This window comes from Aotus nancymaae, unplaced genomic scaffold, assembly GCF_030222135.1.
Source record: "Aotus nancymaae isolate 86718 unplaced genomic scaffold, 86718_ANA_hifiasm-v0.15.2.pri h1tg000029l, whole genome shotgun sequence".
NCBI lineage: Eukaryota > Metazoa > Chordata > Mammalia > Primates > Aotidae > Aotus > Aotus nancymaae.
Genome location: NW_026988442.1, coordinates 71,263,764 through 71,287,417, shown reverse-complemented (window position 1 = coordinate 71,287,417; position 23,654 = coordinate 71,263,764). Strand labels below are relative to the sequence as shown.

The 23,654-nt window shown below is 34.5% G+C and overlaps 1 protein-coding gene across 1 annotated transcript in view; it reads right to left on the bottom strand.

The window, feature by feature from the left end:
- Positions 1–23,654, bottom strand: part of LRP1B (LDL receptor related protein 1B) — a 1,560,879-nt gene that overhangs the window by 447,037 nt on the left and 1,090,188 nt on the right. Inside the window, exons 37-38 of the mRNA XM_064382912.1 lie at positions 2,443–2,577; positions 1,740–1,869 (exon numbers count right to left, since the gene is read on the bottom strand). Of these exons, the coding sequence (XP_064238982.1) occupies positions 1,740–1,869; positions 2,443–2,577 (265 nt within the window). The remainder of the gene's footprint in view (positions 1–1,739; positions 1,870–2,442; positions 2,578–23,654) is intronic.

The following is a 23,654-nucleotide window of genomic DNA, read 5'->3' as shown; positions in this document are numbered from 1 at the left end:
ATTGAAGTCTAAAGATGACATGGAGGGATGCTAACATGTCCTGGCTTACAGTGCCTAGCACTCAATAAATGTTCATTGAATAAAATGATAAAAAGTAGAGTATATGAAGATTCTTTTGCCTAATTTTCTCAATCAAGCTAGAGTCAAGTAGGTATAGTCATATGGTAAGATAGATATGGAGCGATAACAGATAATTAAGAAAAAGCAGCTCTGGAATATCAACTTAAGGTTCTATAACGGGTTTGAATAACAAATGAAAAGGCAATCTACAGATTGACATGTAGCAGCAAGAGGCTTGTTAAATTGAGTTGTATGAATCTATAATAGGCCAGACACAAGAGGTTCTGTACAATATAAATAGACTTATTGCAACCACAAAGCAAATAAATTCTTTATTAGAAACAAACTAAACATTCAATTCCAGGGTACCTATGGGATTTCATGGCTTTCAAATTATATTCCTTCTTGTAATTAGAATAATGATTCACAGTCAAGCAATTGGTCAAGTTTTCTCTTTTAAGGATGTAATAATTTATTACAGCCAGGCATGGTGACTCAATTACAGCCAACACTGTGATTGCACCACTGCATCCAGCCTAGGCAACAGAATGAGAGCCTTTCTCTAAAACAAACAAAAACTCATATAGCTACTAGACAAATGAATAAATACTAGTATAAATAATGTATAAAATAAAAGTACTAGATGCTATGGGATCATACAAAAATCTAAACTATTTTCAAAGCCAAGTAAGGTTAAATAAAATTTAACAAAATAAAAATAGAAGAACATTTGCAGGTAAAAGGAAGAGGTTAGCAAAGGCTGGAAGTGGAAGAGAAAAAGACATATTTAAAAAGCTAAGAGAAGAACAACAGAGATTGAGAAAGGAAAAAGACAGTAACAGAAGCGTCTGACTGAAAATTATTATAGGGTCTGATTAAGGAGGATCATAACAGAAACTTTGGACTTTACACATAAAGCAATAGAAATTCCTTGAAAGATTTTAAGTAAGCAGATGTATGCTTTTAAAAAATCACTCTAGGCTTTGGTGAGCTTAGGAGACCAATTGGGATGTTATCGCAGTATATATGGTAACATCAAATTTAATTAGAATAAAAATAAAGATAGAGAGTGGTGGACTGACAATAGACATTTAGAAGAAAAGCTAAGCAGAACTTGGTGGCAGATGAAATTCACTTCAATTTTATATATGTACAGTTTGGGTGCTTATGAAACATCCCATGAAAATGTCAAGAGAAGTAGTTATACTTATTTAGAACTCAAAACAAACAAAGAAAAAAAGAGTGAAATAGAAGGAGAAGAAAACAAAAGTTTTCGATGAACATGTTTGACAATGATAGACATACAAATGAACATTGAGATTTTAGAAATATTTAGAAATAAGGAGGCCTATCAAATGGCTATTTTACTCATTCAATAAATAATCAAATATCTAATTATATAAACAATTCTAGGGTAGAGCCTTAAATTGAGAATCTAGAATCACGTTAGTGCCTTTATTTGGATTTACACACATATAAAAGAAATACATAATAAATGTGACTTAAATATGTGCTATAAGATATGAACAAAGTGAATATAAACACTTTTTCTGCTTAGGTAAGATATTCTTGAACTTTGGCTCAGACATTACAGCTAAAGGTAATTATTAATTTTTTTTTCAATAGAACTTAGAAAACTCACTTAGGACTTGGAAGTTATATGTAAATCTTAAAATTACCCTTTCTCTGGGTGCACAGCTATAGATCTTGGTTGATCCAGGCCTTGGGAAATAATTACATAACGGAAAGAACCATTGAGTCTTGCAACTTCGATTAAGTTGAAACCATGATCTGTCCAATATATATTACCTAGGAAAAACAATAGAGGTGTTTATAATACAATCGTGAGAGAAAAATTACATATTTGTTATGATTGAAATTAAATTTCTGAGCATTCACATAACTATCAAGAAACTGTTCATTTCCTACATTCTTTTTAAATGTGTTTCCTAAACAGAAAGCTATAAATAAACTAATATGCAAATACTTTCAAATCCTAATCTCACACATCTCTGATTTAAAGTATATAATGATATATTTACATGGTAAAAATAAGTTGAAACTTCTCCTGCCTAAAAAAGAGACCTATTTTAACTTTCTACTGACTTCAGGCAAAAGAGAACTTCTAACACTTTTGTTTACCTGCCTTATGGAGCTCTCAGGAGATTTGGGCAAAGTTAACACTACATGATCTACTTCTACATAAAAACACTTATCCAAAGGCTTAGGAGTGAAGCCAAAAGCAAAAGAGACTATTACCCCTGTGGCTAGAAGTACAAAAAAAAAAAAACTGTTACAAGTTAGAAGACATTTTTTGTGAAACAGTTTGATCCCCTAACAAAAAAGATGTGTAACAAAAAGAGAAAAAGCCATGGATTATACCAGCAATCCAGTCAATAGCTATCCCTTCCACTCTTCCCAAGCCATTGGTAACGATATCTTCTTTCCAAGTCTGATCTCTTTTAGCTCGGCTAATTTTATTGAAGCCCATGTCTGTCCAGTAGATGGTATCATTTTCTATGGATAAGACACGGAAAAAAGAAATACATACACACACTATAAAAGTTATCAATATATGGTTTAGAATTATATTGCAACAATATCTTTTGGGATATCATCATAGGTTGGCTAGATTATAAGTATTCTCAGGATGATTTACTAATATAAATAGCATAAAATAAAGCATGAAAATAACATAAAATAATCTATATTTTAGTCAAATGATATTTCAAGTATTTTTTGAAATATAGAAATAATCTATTGTATTGTTTTTATTAATTTTTCTACTTATTTGAACTCAATAAATTCTTATCCCGAGTGAATTTGGAGCCTTGATTCCAAACCATGTTATTTTGGATCACAATTTTTCTCTTTACAACGATACCTGTGTCTGAATCTCCTATTAAAGAGAATACTACTAGGGATAATCAACTCAACAAAACTTCAAAGTAGAGAGAGGACAGAAGAAAACATAAGAGCATTTCAACTAAATAAGAATGTTTTAAAGATAAGGCCATCCAGAATGTACAAAGTCTTAAAAATGCCTTATCATACAATTATTCCTTCTAAGGTACTAGTTTCTCAAATGTCAACTACGAGACCCTTACATTATTTTTGAAACTCTCATTTTCCAAATGGGCTTAAGAATACTTGAAGAATTCTTCTATGGGATCACAGAGTCTTTAAATAAGAGTGCTTTTTGAATATTTGAATGAAAACTGTGTCTAAAGACTATAAATGAAATATATGTGTATTCATATGCATAAAGGGTAGTAATTATAGACCAATGATTTTAAACACAGCCACCAGAAAGACACTGGGGATGAATCATTAAATAATAAATTTGCCAGCAACTAAGTAAGTTTTTGTGTTGTGACCTACATGGCCATTTGAAGAACAAATCCTTTAAGACCAATAAAATTTCCCTCTGGCACACTGACAGACTATGGAAATAAAGAAAATGCAATTAGTATAATAAAGCCATTTATCAGTAAGCTTTGGGGTTCTGTTTCAAATGAAATATAGTCTTTACTTTAACCTCTTCAGGAAAAGATTCTAAATAGTTCCTGTTCTCAACAATGGTTAAGTCAGACATACAATTGCTAGAGGCAGAGCAGAGACACCCTAGCCAAACATATGGCTGGAAAGGAAAGATTTGTTTGATTTTCCCATTTTGTAAAATCATCAATTAACATTTTTTCCTTATTGAACTAGGGAATCAATCAACAAAAAGAAGTCTTATTTTTGCATAAATATTAAGCATTATATGTTGAGTCTAATTTTAACTAGAGCATTAACTATGTCATGTATAAGGACTGCATCTTCCCTAAACATTAGACCCAAATGTCCAACTGTCTCTTTTATTTCTCTTCTTGTATGTAGATAAGACAATCTTGATGTACAATGGAAAATTCTGAATGAAGCATGCTTCTCTCAAAGTCTTCTGCCTGACAACTCCCCTTTCCATGGTGGTGTGATATAGTTGGCACCTTCATCCTCTGTTTCTTGGACTAAAAACATCAGATTGTCCTGATTATGTTTGCACAAGCACCACATCCAATCAAGCACCAGATGCTCTCATATTTAACCTATTACCAAGAATTTTTGTTCATTTTTTCTGCTTTCAATACATATCCATTATCCAACCACCTCACACTGTCTACTACTCATGTTGTAACCCAAACCCCTATTAACCACTATAGCCGAAAGTCTTGCAACAGCCTTTTAATCAGTTGCCTAGCTACCACTTTTGCTCCTGTACTTCCCTTTCCACATAAGTCTTGCTTTGCCACTTAGAAAAGTATAGATACAGAGATAGTTTTAAAATGTAAATAAGTTGGAATGAAGAAATTCCCACAGGAAAAAAAATACATAAATAAGAATTTCTCCCTGCCATCTCACTCCAAACTCGATAGTCACTTCCCCTTTCATCCAAGGCAAAATTAAAGTTCCTTCCCATCAGTTTCATAATCTACCAACTCTCTGCCATCCTCCCTTGCCTAATTTTCTTCTACTCTTCCCCTCACTTACCCATCTCTAGTGATAGCCTTTCCTGTTCCTAAAACATTCTTCGGTACAAGATTCTTCACATTATTTTTTTCTTTTTGTCTTAAATGTTTTCCCCAAGATATCTCAGCTGTCTTAGCTCTAATATCCCTTCTTGCTGAAACTTTCCTGACTATTCTATAAAGTTATCATTTTAACATGCTCTATCCCCCGTTACCAAAACGTATTTTCCTCTGTAGCACTTATCATTATCAAACACATTATATATGTATTGGTTTGTTTGTGGAGTGTCTCTTTTGTCTTACAGGAATGAAATTTCTGTGAGGGCTGGGGCTTTATTTCATTCGCAGCTTTATTCCTGCTTACCTGGAATACTTCCTGGCACATAAGCTCAAAGCAAGCATTTGGTGAGTAATAAGGTAATATGATATGCTGTATAAAAACTGGTTGGGAGACAGATATAAAGAAAACACATCTCTTGACATAAAAATGCTTATTAGCTCATTAAGGAACAGAAGGTGTGAACATGGAGAAATGGCCAACAACTAGAAATAGTGTAAGATAAGCAGCATATAAGTCATACAGGCAAGTATTTTTGCAGGAATTCAAAGAAGAAAATCAGGACAATCTTTACAACAAAAAACGGCACCTCTTCATTTCATATTACTTTCTAATAGTTTTATCAGCACTGTAAAATTATAGTCAATATAATCATAAAGCATTCCTTCCCATATAGACCACTACGTCTTGCACATATCTTTGTCATATTTAACTGAAATTGCATTTTTGCATTTCTTTCTAGAACTCGACCATTAAATATGTCATAGATAAGAACTGCATCTGATCCAATTTTTCTCAATATAGTCACATGTACTGTAGACACTTTATAATATTGAGGCTATCTTTAAATGGTCAAGACCATGAGATCACAGCATTGAGAAACTAACACATTTTCTTGTATCCTTTCTACTAGGTACATTTGGGAAATTGGTGAGTAAATTAATCATGTGATGATGCATTAAGAAAAACTAAGAGTAGAGAAGAATTAAATCACACATTCATATTCAAATCCCTTTTTCTTAACAGTTTTTTCACCTATATATTGTATACCTGCACAAACACACACTAGACCAAATATTTGCTAAGATATAAGAACACATTTTCTAATGTCTGGAAATACCTGCAAAATAAAGACAAATTAGGTAAAGCATGTTTTAATTAGGAAAGGAATCAAGTTGAAACAGAATAACATTTTACAACAAACTGTAAAGATACAAAATGGAGATAGATGCAAACATAGAAAGAGAAGACTTTCATAACTGTGTCCTGATACTTATTTCCAAATACGATATTTCTTAACTTTAATTACCTATATTCAATAGATACTTATGGAATTCTTAGTTTGTGCTAAGAATTATTGTAGGCATAAAATATGGTGGTGATCATAACAGACACTATCCCATAATCAAGTAGTTTATATTCCAGAGTAAAATTAAAAATAAACTATCTTAAGACATATGGTAATCTGGTTATGTCTAATATAATTACAGAATTGGAAAACAGAATTTGTAATTTAAGATAATAACAATTATAATTACCTCTCCACAGATACAATAAGACAAATATGAGTCTTTGAAGCCATGTTTAAGAATTACCATATAAGGAAACTGACAGCCAGCTATTGTACATTACAATTATCATTAAAGTCAGAATTAAAGGGAAAACCACATATTACCATAATGATACTTATCTGTAAAACAAAAGAAAGACCTTTTGGAAATATTACACTTTTCAATTTGAGAGAAAAGTTTTTCCTGGGTATTTAGAGACCTAATCATGCAGGACTCTGTCTGATAATAAGAAAACGGAAATAAAAGTGTTTTGAAGTTCTTTCATCCTTGTCTGTATCCTTATGAATTAACAAACACTTGCTGACCACCTTTTGCAAAAATACACTACTCTGTGTTATTATGGGCTTTTAGGTCTTAGAAAATTCAGAGTTATGTTTTCTGGCCTAAATGTAAATTCTATTTCAGAAAACAGTATAAATATATTAAAATAAGCCAGGTAAAATATAATATATGAGTTTACCATGATGTTCTGTCCTAAAATAATCACCAGCACACTAGGAAGATAAAATAACAAGATAGAAAACATGGAGTCTAGGGCTGGGTTCTTGTCACGGTTTTGCATTTATCATGAATATTTCACAAAGTTACTTTTTCTCTTTAGGCCTCATTTTCCTCCTAGATAAATATGAATTAAAATATAAATATATGCATATAAAAATTATATGTATTTAAATATCTAATAGAAGACAGAATTTACAGAACCTTTAGGATCTCTTCTAGCTATAATATTCTAATGCTAAGATTTTATTTTTCCCTTGCACATAAAGGTGCAACACTATCTCAATGTTCAGTCCAATTTTAGCTGTTATGAATATCTTCCATTTCCCCTGTAGTTTTGCTCACTTTAATTAGCTGTGTCTGTCTGATTCTAAAAATGATAAAGCATATTTTCCCAGAACATGCTACTCATTACTTTTATGCCACATTTCTTTTTAAACTACAGGACTTTACATTTATTCCATTAAATGTCAGTTTGTTAAATGGGATCATGAATCCTACCTGTTGACATTTTTTAAAAATCATATGTTACACAATGAAACTTTTTGTGATATCCACAAATCTGATAAGTAGGTTTTCTTCAGCTTTATTCAATCTAGTGATAAATGTGTTGAAATGGATCAAAGATGTACTTTCAACATACTACTGGAGACTTCCCTCTGAGGCAAATTGTTTTTCTTTTTGTCATGCCTTAGTAATTTAAAATTTATATATATTTAAGTGTATAAATCTTAAGTGTACAGTTTGATGAACTTTTGCATATGGAACACAACTATGTAACCACTTTCTTGGTCAAGACATAGATCACTGACAGCATCACACAGGGCTCCTCTGTGTCTTCTGAGAGTCAGTATCTCTTCTCTTCCCTAGTGGGCAGCCACTATTTTGACTTCTACCACCATAGAGTAGTATTATTTAAAAATTTTTGATAAATGACAAAATACAGCATGTAGTCTTTGGCCTGACTTCTTCCATTCAAAATTATAACTGTTAGATTCATCTTTTCTGTTGAATGTATCTTGCTTTTCCATGGTGTTAAAATGTCACAAATTATTTATCCATTTTGAACATTCAGGTTATGTTCAATTTCTATTATAACTAATGCTATGAACATTCTTTCTTTTCAATGTCTTAGAAGAGACATACACTGTCATTTTTACTGGGTACCTACCCAGAGGTAGAATTGCTGAGCCCTATGAGAGTACCTTCAGTAAATAGGGTTTATTTTAATGCATTAATTATCTCAATGCTCTCCTAATTAATAATCTATAATCTATACTTTTTTCAGCTATTGTTGAACTCTACCGTCCACTTCATATCTGGCTAATTTAACCATTAGTGCCTCTTAGTACCATTGGGCAGACCAGAAATTCTGAATATTCTCTTATTTTCAGAAACTGACTCAACACGCTTATCTACCTTTGCTGATAGTGCTTACCTTACCAGATAAGGGGCAAATGACCAGCTTCAACTAAGCAATAACTTTAGAATGTAAAGCTTCTCTTTACTGTTTAATAATAATCTGTTTATTATTAGTAACAGTAAGAGCAAGATAAGCTGTTTATTATTAAATAGTAAAAGGAAGTTTATTATTTCATCTTCTTCATCAATGCTGAGAGTGTTTGAGAGAAAAATCTCAATATACTTGCTTTTCTGATGGGTCTTTTATAAATATTATATGTGTAAAAGGTATATATTTTACAGCAGTCCTCATAAATTGTCAAGCTTTAGTCCTTTGGTTTGTCTGAGAATCTAGGAGGAAAAAATAATAAGACAAATAACCACAACTCTGGTGAAAATAATTACAGCCAACCTTAGCTTTGGGAATATCAAAATACTGTAAACATTCATAGCTCCTCTTCTTATTATTATTATTCAAATAGTAGCAAGTGCAATGTGGGCAAGGCAAAAATTTTGAAGATGAAAAGATTTTGAGAATTATTGAGTATTGAATTAAAAGGAGTTATAGAGAATGTGAAGAGAAGAAAGGAAGAAAGGAAGGAGGGAAGGAGGAAGGAAGGAAGGAAGGAAGAGAAGGAGAGAAGGAGGGAGGGAGGAAGGAAGGAAGGAAGGCAGGCAGGAAGGAAGGAAGGGAAAGAGAGAAGGAGGGAGGGAGGAAGGAAGGCAGGCAGGAAGGAAGGAAGGGAAAGAGAGAAGGAGGGAGGGAGGAAGGAAGGAGGGAAGGAAGGAAGGAAGGAAAGAAGGGAGAGACAGAGGGAGGGAGAGAGAGAGAGAGGGGAAAGGGAGATGGGGGAGGGAGGGATGGATCACATTTCTCCATTTTTTTCATTGTCATAGCCATTTTCATCTGCTAAATAATTTAAAAGGGAATATTAGGGATATGAGAAAATTAAGCTAAACTAAGGAGCTTTGAAAAAGATTTTTCTTAAAATTCTGTAACTGGTGATTGAGGGTGAAAGTTCTTACATTCTTACATTAATATTTTCTCTTGTTGATATATCGCTGATAATTTGAAACCAGTTTTATCTGCACTAGGTATAAACGCGGCTTTATTCTGGATCTAGCACCTAACTTGAGAATAACTATTGGATTAAAAAAAAGTATTTGCGTAGTTGGTGAGCCTGCAAATATTAGAAGTTAGCTCCACAATTTATTAAAGATCAGTCTTACTACAAACTTTTTTTTTTTACCTTTAAAAAACAAATAAGAAGGAGAACAACAAGAACTAAACAAACTTTTCCCATGAACAATTCCTTCCAGTAGGATATGAGCTTGGTTGTTAGATCTGGTAATGAGGACTGATTCTTGCATACAAAGTTCCTAAAATAGTAATTTGGTGAATGAGGTCACAGAAGGTCAGAATCTGGTTGACATCTAGACTTACTTTTCCTAGGTTTATTAACTAAGAAAATTGTGCAAATTTTGTAGATAAAGGGAGTCCTTAGTAATAAGTTCTGTTAATCTTTTCTTAGAGTTTATGTAAAATTCACTAAGAAGCTCAAGTTTGTCTGGGTGCAATGGCTCAAGCCTATAATCCCAGCACTTTGGGAGGCCAAGAAGGGAGGATTACTTGAAACCAGGAGTTTGAGACCAGCCTGGGCAACATAGCAATACCCTATCTCTATTTAAATAATGATAATCTTTTTTAAAAAAAAGAATCTCAAATTAGATACACAACACAAATAATAATTTCAGGATAGCTCCAATTTATGAAGAATAAAATTTACAAGTTTATGTCTAGCTTAATTTATCTAATTTATTTGTTTCCATATTATTGAATCTATTACACTCTATACCATATTTTTAAAATAAAGACAACTGTGCTTTATCCCAAAATTATGTGTTAACTTGAGAAACATTCTATATAAAGTGAATTTAAATTTCTTGACAAACTTCAGATTTGGGTTCTACAGGATGTAACTATTATGTGTGCCTATTATATTACTTAAAGTTAATATAGTCTTTATTGCATTGCAGAGTAAGTTGTTAGAATTCTGGGGTTGCTGGATCTTTGACTTTTGTTTGCTACATAGAGAAAAAGCATATAACTGTATGAAGTCAATATAAAGTCATAGTACTGATGCTTATACAGAATCTTCAGTTGTTTTAATTATTGAGATTGGAAAAAATAATATTCCTCTCCTTGCCACCCCACAACTACCAACTTTTACTTAGTCTTTATTTACTATCACTTCCAGAAGATCTGGTTGCACATACCTTTCCTCTTTTGAGGTCAAAAATATAAACATTCTTTATAATTTTTTTACTGCCATTTATCATCAGTGAGCTTAATAGGCAGGCCCAGAAATAAAATTTTTGCCAAATTTACAAAAACTGCCTTAAGCCATGTAATGCCTTAATACCTCTAATTTATCTAATATAATGATTCCCAATCTGTTTTTGGATTGCAAAAATTTTGACAAATATAACAGTTAACACTAATCTAAACCACCATCATCTAACTTTTCAAAAATTACTCTTTTAAATATATTTTTGGAGGAAGGAAGCCTTCTCGTATCAATCCTACATTTTTCAGTCATCATGTTTCTTGATGTAATATTTTGTTCCTGTTCTGTGCCATTTCAACCCAGACACCAAGACTAGACCTTTTTCTTCATTCACTTCTCACTCTCCCACCCATATTGATGCATAAAATAATTTATATAAACATGAAATACAAACAGTGAAATAGAATTTCTGGAAACATGACATAAGGAGATTTATTATAATGACATAAAAATTCCGAACTGAAAATTAGCTATCTTTATTTTAAAAGGTGTTCTGACCACACCTGCCACTGGGGTGAAGTAGCAGTTTTATATCATGTCCCAGCCTCACATCATATCCCCAACTCTTCCCTCTTCTTCTTCCTCTCATTTCAATTTATCATCCCCTCCCCTCACTGATTAGCCATTTTCCAAAGAGAAATCCTTTCTAGCCATTGCCCTCAACCGTGGCAACCAGCTTGCATTTGCATAGTTTAAATTCAGTAGTTTTAAAATGGCTACCCATTAGAATTCCCTGAAAAATATTTTAAAATACCAAAGAGGCAGCCACAACTCAGAGAATAAAAAGTACTTAGTCTGGAGTACTGTACAGGTGGGGAATTACTAGCTAACTCATTAAAGGTACAGATAAAAAGAAAATAACCTTTGTTTAACAGGGCCAATAATCTTGTGAAGAAAATTTTAATTATGAAATGCCACACATGCCGTGCCCCCTTACAATCCCATTGCTATTAGTGGTTCACTACTAAAGAGATTTTCAAGGAGAGATGAGGTTGACTTGTTCTTCTATGGGAGGATATCAGATTTGGGGCTAGGTTTTTCTCCAGTTGAAAGAAGACTTTAACTTGCCAAAAAAAAAAAAGTTAAATCTTAGCAGTTGGTTCTGATATGCTATTGGCCACAGATCTCTTAGAAATCATGGCTCTTCAATCTGTGCATGAATCAAGCAAGCCAAAGCACAAGGCAACTCATAGAGAGATTACTTTGTTTTGATTCTCCTCCACATTCAATAAGCTAGCTACATTCCTGTTTGCATGGCAATTGAAAAATGTGGGAGTGATATGACAAAGCTTCCTTCTTCCAAAAATATATTAAAGAAGGTGACTTTTGAAAGGTCATACCTTTGGCATATGGTAAATATGTGGTTCATATGTGTCATATGCCATAGATACATAATCCTTGATTGATTTTCTTCTAATTTATATAGATATTGTGGGCCCTGAAGTTGGTCATATTTCCCTCTTTGTACTGGTTATTATAATACAAAAATTACATTTATTTTTAAGTTCTAGCAAAAATACAGAAGTGTAATATGTGCATTTTATCTTTAGTTTCATCTTATTTTTTCCCTTCTTTAATTTTTCTCTTTGTGTTCATTTCCTTACATCTTAATTGCTCATCTTGCATTTTCCTCATTTTTGGAAGCTACATAGTTTCATTTTTGGAACAAGATTAGATATATATTTTTTAAATATATCAAATCATATAGATAATTGACTTCAAAGTCTGGCATACACACTCTAGAGAATGGCTAGAATACCAAGAAAATCCAAGACAATGCAAGAAAGTGTTAAAATCTTGGCTGCTATTTTTCTATTTCTCATCTTAAAAAAATTTTTATCTGTGTGTATATATTATATTAAATCATATTTAATACAGTAATAAGATATATGATTTATAAGTAATTTAGTAATAAACCTGTATTTTAACTGAAATCTTTTTTTGTTCATGTAGGTTGTGCAATGAAATAGAAAGGTTTAGTACTACTGATGAAGGTGCAACATTCTAGCCATTTTCACAATAGAACACACAGAAAACAAAGATATTTTTGTGGAACAATAATTCCTTGTAGAAGGCTGCTTGTGACAGAAGGGACAGGCCTGAAATCTCAGACCAATTCATGCTGTGCCTTTCTTCCCTAAGGATCAATCTCTCCACACATATATCACCCATTTTTGTCATACTACTGAGCCATCTCATGCTGGTTGAAACCTCTGGAGAAGGCTATTCGAGTTCTAAGAATTGAGAGGAAAGCAAGGTCAGTGAAGGTCATCAGGGATTACTTCATGGAGGAAGTGAAGCTTTTTCTAATACTTGAAGACTGAGTAGCATTTGGATTAGATAGGATGTGCAAGAATAATTTACTGAAACCAAGTTGAGATAAAGGACCAATTTACTAACTGTGGTCAATTTCAGAATAAGAGGAAGGGACAAAAAAATCTTTCCAGCCAGAGTGATGAGTATAAACTATGATGACAGCCAGTTCAGAATCCATCCAAAGCCTCGGTACAGGCAGGAATTATGTTGAACTTCCTATTCATTTCTATTTTTTAAAGCATTTTTTCAACATTTTGCAGATTAATAAAGACCTAGGTTCTTGATAGTCTATATTAAAAGGGATTCAATAATAAAATGCTAACAAATTACATTTGTTTCTTTCATTTTGACAAAGGCAAATCAATATAAACACTAATGGGCACTTTTCTTACAGCAACAAATCACTAAGCTCTCCATTCTTGTAAGTAAATAAAATGAAATCTGCAGACTTCAAAGGTTTCAGATATCTTAATCCCCTTCAGGTACTATGTTATGAAACCTTAGATAATGTACATTCTCTTTTAAATTACTATTTAATCAAATAAAAAAATAGATGCTTGTCAACCTTTTGTGTCCTGAATGGAATTTGCATTAAACAACTTATTATAAAAGAAATTCCATTTTCTGGTTTTGAACTGTTTCCTCTCAAGGTAACGAAAAGAATGTTTCACATTTTCTTAAGCAATACCGTTTTTACTCTTCAAAGGAATTGCACTGTGCTGTTTTTCACATATGTTAAGTCAGTTCTTGCAGCCCTTTTGTGGCTAATTTTGACTTTCAGGTAACACATGAGAACCAAAATGGGCTGTCACCTTCTAGTCTTCTTCAGATTAGAAAAGGACCAATAACTGCTCCAAGGATAAATTGTTTTCATTTATTCTGTTTTAGCCTCACAAAAGTAAGCTGCAAAACTGAGACAGCATGTTGCATAAATATGTCTTCAGGGGACCATCAACCGGTTTCAGAAAACACCACCATTCCATTTTACTTTTATTTTTGAATAAGTAAAAGGCAGAAATCTTGTCCCTCAAATGCTCGGTTTCTAAACTATGCCTCAAATTAATAAATCAGACAAAGAATAAATACATAATTTAAAAATAGAGGCTTTCCCAACAGATGGGTTTGAATTTTTTTCCATCATCATCCCTGGTGAAAAAAATAACTTACTTAAGAGGTTTAATGAATAGAGGAATGTAGCATAATGACTAAAGCCTTAGACATGGAGTTCTGATGTCTTGAGTTAAAAATTACAGCCCTGCTAAATAGTGGCTCTATGATGTAGGCAAGTTACTTAACCTTTCTGTTTGGTGTTCAAATACGTGGACAAAATGGGAGTAATAGAATTGCGAAGATTAAATGAAGTCATCTGTGTTAAAGCACTTAATACCTAGCATTTAATAAACATAATAAAGTATTAGCTATCATAAACTTTAAAATAAAAAGTATGTGATATAACAAAATAAGATATATAGATATTAATAAACAGTAATTTCATGTACCTTTGAAGTTTTAATTTGGTTTAGTTTAACGTAATATTGTCTTTCTGCATTTAAAACTGAAGAGAAAAATATGTTGGCATTTTCTTTGCAAAAAAAAAGAGAGAGAGAGAGAGAATAATCTAATTTTAATTAATCTCATCCAAAGAAATAAATTCAGAAATAGAAAATTCCTTAAAAATAATCAGACATTGCTGTATGTTTCAACATCACCATCCATGATTTTTTAAACTAAAAGTTAACGTTGATTTGGATGCACAGAGGCATCCCATATTTTTAGAAAGGTGAAGTTAAGTTTAATGTTAATAGTTGCTACCATCACAGATAATTTTCTCTAAAAATTACTTAAAATTGCCCATGCTTACTGTATAAGGGCTAGCCAAATTCACAGGTAACACATAGATATATAGGAATCTCATAATATGATTATTTCCCAGCATGACTTTACTATTATTAAATCACAGCTATTATGATAATAAATTACAGTATATAAACGTGCTATGCTTGGGCTTTCAGGAAAGAAAAATACACAACGATTCTTTTTGCAAACAAATTCCTGCTAAATATTTTTTAAATGTACATCAACACTTTTTTTTTTTTTTTTTTTTTTGAGATGGAGTTTCGCTCTTGTTACCCAGGCTAGAGTAGTGCAATGGCGTGATCTTGGCTCACTGCAACCTCCGCCTCCTGGGTTCAGGCAATTCTCCTGCCTCAGCCTCCTGAGTAGCTGGGATTACAGGCACGCGCCACCATGCCCAGCTAATTTTTCATATTAGTAGAGACCGGGTTTCACCATGTTGACCAGGATGGTCTCAATCTCTTGACCTCGTGATCCACCCGCCTTGGCCTCCCAAAGTGCTAGGATTACAGGCTTGAGCCACCACGCCCGGCCACATCAACACTTTTTATTGAAGGCCATGTGTATTAAAGGAGACACATAAGTGACCAAGCAGCCTCTGTTAATCTTCCCAAAGACTAAGTCACCCTCTTGTAAGTATTTGGCAGCAATCTATGTTACTTTTCATTTTATAGTAGGTTGCAGTTGCTTCTCAAAGTATATTGGGAGTACCTTGTCAAAAAGCTCCATATTCTCTTTATAGTTAGCTACTCAGAAGCCAGTGCAACATTTCGGACATACGTATACAGAAGCTAGATGAATGAATGATCACGCATGACTGCATTATTACAATAAAAAAGTTCAGATTCAACATGTCACTAAATGAACCTATCAGAGTTGCCCTCAATCTTCTCAATTGATGGGAGTAACATACTCCCCTTCATGAAAACTAAAGGCCCGAGAGCTATCCTTGATTCCTTTTTTGTCCTTATTCACCTAACCACCACATCCAATCAATCAGCAAGTCCTTCAGGTTTTAACTATTTTATTTATTTATTTATTTATTAGATCTACATATACCACTACAGTTTCATCCAGGCTCTCATCATCTCTGTTCTAAATGATTGCAACAGCCTCCTAAATGGTCACCTTCCTTTAATTTTATTTTTCTCAAATACACTCTAACAATTATCAGGATAATACAACTAAGATGCAAATCAGAACTTTTGCTTAACACTCAATTTATGTCCTTCAGTTCCTCATGAGCCTTTAATGAAGTTCTGGTTCTTTAGTATATCATGCAACGCAACCCACTTCAATAGCATCCAAACATTTTTGATGACTAAAATACTTTGAACATTCACTCTTGATATCTATTTTTAATCCATTATACAGGTACACATTTATGAAAGATGAACAAAACTACAACTCTTTAAAACATACAGTATAACATTAAATACAAACAGTTATAATACTTTCTTCCCCATATTCGATTAAGTTATTCAGTTCCCAGAGTGTGTGCCTTGCTCCCCTCTTGGAAGAGACTGACTCAGACCATTAGCCTTTTTCTGGTGGTGTCTCACACACTTCCCTGCCTCTGTCTTGACTCTAGCAGCACTAGCCTGTTTGTAGCTGCCCCAACTCTCTGAGTACACACACAACATGTCATTTCTCACCTCTTTACCGTTTCTCCTGTCATTTCCTTACCTTTAATAGGAAACTATTACTCAGACATTAAGACTCATATTTTTCCTCTGCCAGGAAACTTTATTGACTATCACAGTCTAAGTCACCATCTTTCTTGTTGCTCCCCTGATAACCCGTGCTTCTCTCTATAACACAGAGATTGCACAGCTCATGTTTTATGCATCTGCCTTTCCGGTTGACTGAGACTGGTTCTCATTGACAACATCTTCCTCCTGCTTTCCATACATGATAATTGAAGAAATGTTGATATCCAATAAACAATAATATAAATAGAATCAAGTGAATAGTATAAGAGTTATTAACATAGTATTATCTAGAGCAAAGAAGAGGGAGATTAAAAAATATCCTGCTGGGAATATAAGTAATTTAATAAGATAGCAATATTTTAGCAGATTATTGAATCAGTTAAAGAAGCAATAAGCATTTATTAAACTATATATTTCTTCATATGGCAAAATATTAAAATCATGTGGCAGGTTATGATCACAGTATCATCTTATAATGAATTTAATTATATATTAGATGTAAGTTAAATGACCAAAATAGGATTCCATAGACTTTAAACTCAAAGCAAAACAATTGTGCAATTCTGAATACCTAAAATCACGAAACTGTTTGGCAAATCATACATCAAAAGATATAGTATTGTCCCATATTGTTTAGAATAACTCAATAATGAAATTATGTGATGTCTGGGGGTTGTTTAAATTAGATGAAACAATCTGGTCATGAATTGAAGCTTGTGATGGGTACATGAGAGGGGTTCATTATTCTCTTTTCTCTACTTTTTTTTTTTTAATGTTTCAAAGTCTCCATGGTAAAATCTTTAAAAATTGCTTCACCAGAGTGAAAGGAAATTCCCATTTTAATTATCATTTCTAACTAAATTCAGAAACTTTATGATAGTAAAATATATCAAAAAGATATGTCTAATCTTTAATATTATTTACTTGGATGACACTTTTAATATCCTACCCATGAAGGAAACTAAAAAACTCCAATTTCAGTAAATACCTTACCGAACTCTACTATAACACTTGCAATGTTTCCGTTTTAGGAGTGGAGAAACAGGCTTTAAAAAATTCTTGAAGGAAAAACATATTTACATGAGCTAGGTTTTGGATAGCATATATTAGAATTAATAACATTCTTGGTCTCCGCAGAATCAGGAACAGGGTTACTGAAAACATAAAGAGTGTTGAAGCAGTTCAAGCAAGGGATGATTTTCACCTCAATTAAACCATGCTCATGCTGAGAAAGGTTAAAGATTACATTAGATTAGAAAACTAGGATGAAATGGGCATAAAAAAAAATGAACCCCGTATCAACTGGCATTATCAGGTAAATGAAAAGACATATAATTTAATTGTTAAAAAGAAAGGCTTAGAGTTAAAAAAACAAAATACATCCCAGAGAGATAAAAGGAAAACAAGATTTCTTAAGAAATTTTGATTCAGTGAGAATACCAATAAAATATTTTTAGAAAGTTTGTGATAGAACATCTTAATAAGGGTAGATCAAGGACAAAGACTTGTTCTGAAGTAGCTATCTTGAAATATTTTCAATTATCAAAGTAGAGATACAACAATTCTCTTTGTGTGCACTTACGTGCATGTATGTGTGTCTGTATGTATTCTTTCCTCCTGATGTATTACCTTGAGCTATACCCCTCTGAGATCTTAAAAGAAAAACAGTGACAAACTAGTAGATAATTGGATAGGAGTCCACAAAACGAAACTCAAAATGAATCTTGGGTGCTTCAGGAAATCTTGTGAGTGACTGAGTGGACCTGCCATCTTCCCTACAACTTAAATTTAGTCGATGTATGGCAGAATAACACTTTATTTACAACACATGTAAGGGAGAATGTGATCATATAAATCCTGTAATATATGCCCTAGTTTTTCCTGTTGTTTGTTGCTCCAGAGATATCTAAATACTCAATTTGTATGAAAATTGATTATTAGATCCTAAAGCTAAATAGTACAAACTATGTCCACAGAAAGTTGTATATAAGAAAGACCAAAGCAGTACTCACAAGAGCTAAAAACTAGAACAAACATAAACACCGTTCATTGCAGAAATAGGTAAACAACCTGGTGTAGTCACAACATGGATATTGCTCAGTGCCACAAAGGAGCACCCTACTAACACATGCCAAAACATGACGGATGTCAAAAACATTATGTGACTTAAAAGAAACCAGGCACAAAATATACATCATGCAATTCCATTTTATAAAATTCTAGAGAGGCAAAACTAATCAATGGGGATAAAAATCAGATTGGGGATCACTTCTGAGGACAGGTGGGCAGGAGGAAGAGGAAACTTTTTAAAGTGAGGGACACCATGTCTTGTTATTTACTCATCAAAATTGAATGAAAGGCAAACTTACTATCTGAACACTCTACTATGGATAAATTACATCTCAACATAAAAGAATCAAAATACACCAATATCTGCTTTACGTAAAATTTAATTATCATTCCTAATAAAATCACATATGGTAATTTTTAGGTAGATTATCTGGCATCATCCTAAAATATAGCTGTGCCTTTTGTGTGCAGGCTCTGGAAATATGCCTGCTTAACCTTAAGAATTCCAATACAGAAAACATCTCATAGAATGATAAACAAAATAAATTCAGTGACAATCCAATGGGGCAGATTAATTGAAAACAGACCTTATTGAGTATCTGCTACTGTGAAGGAACCTTTCCTATCATAGTGAATACACAAATATAAATCAGACTTGAATCTTGCTTTCTAGGAAAATGAAATTCAGAAAGGTAAGAAGAAATGTGCATGAATAACTATAGATTAGAAAGTTCCCCCAAAGAAATATGCAGAAATTGGAATGGTAATCTAGAAAAGGTAAAGGTTACATCAATTTGGGGATTAGACTTGGAAGAAACACTCAGAATGTGGCACAAGGAAGCATGCTGTTCATTAGAATATGAAGAGAATGATAGAGAAGAGTCAGAAACCAGGTTGGAGGGATGAATTGATTTGTGTAAAGTATCTAGTTTGTTAGTTATGAGAAAATGGCTTTTAGTACTAAGAATTTGGGATTTTATTCTATGTTAATTATGATGACGGTGATAAAATAGTCACAGCTAGGATGATCAACCATCCCAGTTTGCCCAGGACTCTCCTGATTTTAGCAGTAAAAGCCCAACATCCCAGAATAACCCTTATTACTGAATATTAGCCTCTATGATCTCTAATTTTAGGATACATAATTGAGAAATGGTCCCAGCTTCTGTATTCTGAATGTATCCTCACATTTGTGATAATCCTGCTCTCAGCTAACTACTGTGTGAAGCAGAGATACTAATGGCGGCCCATTCCTGCAATATGTGGAGCTCCCCTGACAGGTAACATTGGCTTGACAGGTGACAATGACTCTCCACCAGCCTTGCTGAAACTTTCTTGAAACTTCACCACAGCCTGAGACTTTTTCTACCTGACTTAACTTCCTTCCCTCTATCTTTCATAAGCTCAGATCTACCTCAAATACAAGTCTCACGGGTGTATTTCTCAATAAAACCCTTACATATCTAATCCTGTCTTGACTCTGTTTCCCAAAAGACCAAGCTAGCACAAAGGATGGCAGGAGTGGGCTGAGAAAATGAATAGTAAGACCGGCTTCTAGTTTTGGTTTTCTTATGCCCCAGCAGGTGTCAAAGAGGACACAGTTCTGAGTAGTATGTGGGGCAATGATTGACCCATGCACATCATGTGCAATTGCTCAGATTTCATGAGAAGTGACGTGAAAAAACATCTTACTAAGGGGGAGCATCCTTGCAGGTGCAATGAGTCATGCCTTTGAAAAAGATAAAGGAAACAATTCTCATAAAGACAGCAGAGTGGGATGATTACTGCTACATTGTAATGACACACTGCAGACAGATAATTTAAAAACTGACAGCTGTTAATAAGCAGTTAAGACTAAATGTGAGAGCCAGATTTGGTAGATTACAAAGAGGCCCTTAACTCCCGCAGTGGAAAAGTGGACACAGCTGAGCAAAGCAAACAGGGGCTCTAATAGAGCTCCAGAGAGGTTTAAATGTTCAGCAAAGGCAGATCGGCAATACTAAAACCAGGGACCTGGTTGGAAAACCTGGGAACCTGAAAGATTGGATAAGAATATCTGGATGTATGTCTCTGAGGGTTTTGGCCCCTGAAACACTCCTTGGACTCACAGAGTTTGCAGAGGTGGCCCAGTTTTCCCTAGGCTAGTAATTCCCTTGTGCTGGTAGCTATTGCAGAAATATGCCACCTGCAAGGCAACAGGTTCCCCTTTAGGAGATTCACTCGATTTCTGTCCTGGCTGCTTGGCTGATAACTATTGTTAAATCCCAGTATAGCCCACCTGGAGAATTACTGGGCCTCACAAGGGAGGAAAGAGATCATATGCCAACGCAGCTATAAGAAATAGATGCACAACCAGAAAGAATCAGGGAAAACAATCCTTGCAATTGAACAGTAAGGGTACTTTATCAAGGTGGGTTAGAATATAAGATTGGATAAGCAACAGTTCTTGGGGCGTGGTCTCAGTATATGGAAATTAACACTCTGGCAAGGACCCCAGGCTGTGAGACAACATCTCTGCTAGGGTGGCTCTGAAGGACATGGAGAAAATATGCCTTTCTTCATGTAGAAATATCTGATCTGCCCTGCTAGATGGTGGAGGAAGGAATAAAGAAGATTAGTGAAGGAAGTAGGGATGCAGAAATATATTATGTGAGAAAAGAAAACCCAACGAAGTACTATGTTCCATGGGAAGCTCCAGGGGCACGCCATTCACTAGGGCTGAAAGTACTGTAGCTGCAGCAGGAACCAGCATCACTAAGAAGTTCAGAGGTGACTCTACTCAGCAGGTCATCTATGACAGTAGGCGGGGAAGTCCCAAAGCTTGGCTCAATAATACCTATTGTTTTGATCCCTTCTTACCCCCTACTACCTGAAATAAGAGAGGTCAGATTGTGCTTACCTGCCAGAAGCCAAAAGACCATAAATACCTTGGCTGGCAAGATTGAAGGAACATCGAGGGAGGCTGGACCTGCAGGACTTGTGGAGCTGGTTCACAGAGCATTGTCAAGGCCAAGTATAGATTGGTAGCCAAACAAGAGTGTTGTTTAACATCTACAACCGCCCTCCAAATATACAAGGAAGAAAAAGAAGCCAGAAAGTGGTTGCCCCAATAAAAATTTATACTCCCTTGCACAAACCTCAAACCTAAATCAATTTTCAGTTCCAGAACCCAGTGACTGAAGAAGTAGCCAGGGTCCTAGAGAGAAGGACCCTGAAACCCTGTGGCAATCACATAATTGTATTGATCCTCCCAGATCTTTCACCAAAAAAACTTATGACCATTTACTTGGGTAACTCAGTACTGGAGAAAGAGAACTGCTCAGATATGCTGAGGATTACTGGACACAATGTCTGAGGAAATGTTGACGACCAAAGGTGTAAAGCATCATCATTAACCCTTATATTACAGGGAGATGGGAAAGTGCTACAAAAGCTAGGTAATAAATGGGTCCCAGTTACAGTCTGGCTCTTTGTGGGCCCACGGATCCACAGATCCAGTAACATTCACCTTCTTAGGCCAAGTGTATATAATTGAAATGGACATACCTCACATATGATTGAACACCAACACTGATTTATTGCCTCTGAAGTAAGAGTGATCACAGTGGAAAGGCCAAGTGGACATCTCTGAAATTATCCCCACCACTACCACTATTCAACCCAGATGGTCAAGACAGTAAAAACTAATAACACACCTCAAGTAGGATGGGAATGAATAGAGGAGATTAGTGTCACCATGAAAGGCAGGTTGCAGGAGTAGTGGTTCCTATTATGTCTTTGTTTAATTTGCTGGTCTGGCCCCTGCAGAAACTAGATGAAAGCTGGAAAATGATTGTAGGCTTCCAGAAGCTTAATCAAGTAATAACCCCAATGGCAGCTGCTACACCAGATGAGGTATCATGCTACAGCAGATTAATAAAACCCTCAGGTACATAGTGTGCAACCATTAGTCTGATGCATGCACTTTTTCCAATGCAGATACAAAAATAACAGAGGCCTCACTTTGTCTTTCTCAATGATACACTGGAGAATTTTGTGCTTCCTTTCCTTGAAACTCAGGGATCAGTAAAGTTGGAGCTCCTTTTTATCAAAAAGGGCAGGTACACTTTTGCCTAAGAACCACAGCAAGAGTCCCTCCACATCACAAGCTGCACTCCTGCAAAGCCACTTTGAGCTTCTTCTATCTAGGGATCAGCAAGTGAAAAGGGAAGTCACCATAATAGCATGGATGTGGCCTGAGAGCAATTACAACTATAACCTTTGTAGGTAGTTTCATTAACCTTCCTTCTCTAAATTTCCCCATGGGGCAGATTAGCGGGGAGCAGGGAAGAGCCTCAGCTCCCACACTCCCCAGCCAAAGACTGAATGTGGTATAAATACTGAGGCAGATCCATTCCTGACTAATTCAGAACATTTTCAATGAATGACAACTTTGGTTCAAGGACTCCCTCTCAGCATTGACAAAAATGTATTAGAATTTGCTCTGCTAAAATTTCCTTCCCTTTCTCCACCGCAGGTGTCAGTGTGTATCACAGTCCATCAGATCTCCTAATCTCATGTCTCTATCACCATTTTTACTCACAGACACTCTCCCCAACCAACCTCATACATATCTAAAATAGGAATATTTAGAAATGTGGATAAGACCAAGTATAGAAGCTCATGACTAATTGCCTACATCAAATAATTCAAAATACTTAGAAAATAATTGTGCTTTATTTGGTCTATAATTGGATCTTCTATAATGGCTCTTGCTCCTCTTAGCAAAGATAAAATAAATAGAACTAGCAATACAGGGTCACCAATATTGCATCACATTAGTGATATGTACTTAAGTCACATCTGTGTCCAATGGGGCATGTGCAGTATGGTCTGACACATTCCCTATTAAGCTTCCCTGCCTCCATAACTACTTCATTCATACATGAGGCTTCTCTAAGTCCTATAATATAATCATTTGAGTTTGTTACACTGGCTTAGTAATCTCAATAAACTAAGCTTCAAAAGTATCTTTTGAGAATGAGATTACAGCATTGGTTGAATATTTAAAGTGACATATGAGCCACCATATGGGTGAAGATAAAACAAGAAGGTTGTAGGATTTGCAGAAATTTGGGGATTTGCAAAGCAGGAATGTCAGAAGAGCAACAACTGTAAAGATTTAGAGTGAATTACTGAAGTAACTGGCTGAAGAATATGAACCTTTCAAAGAGGGGGAAAATGACAGAATAGGTACAATAAAACAGAAGTAGATGGAC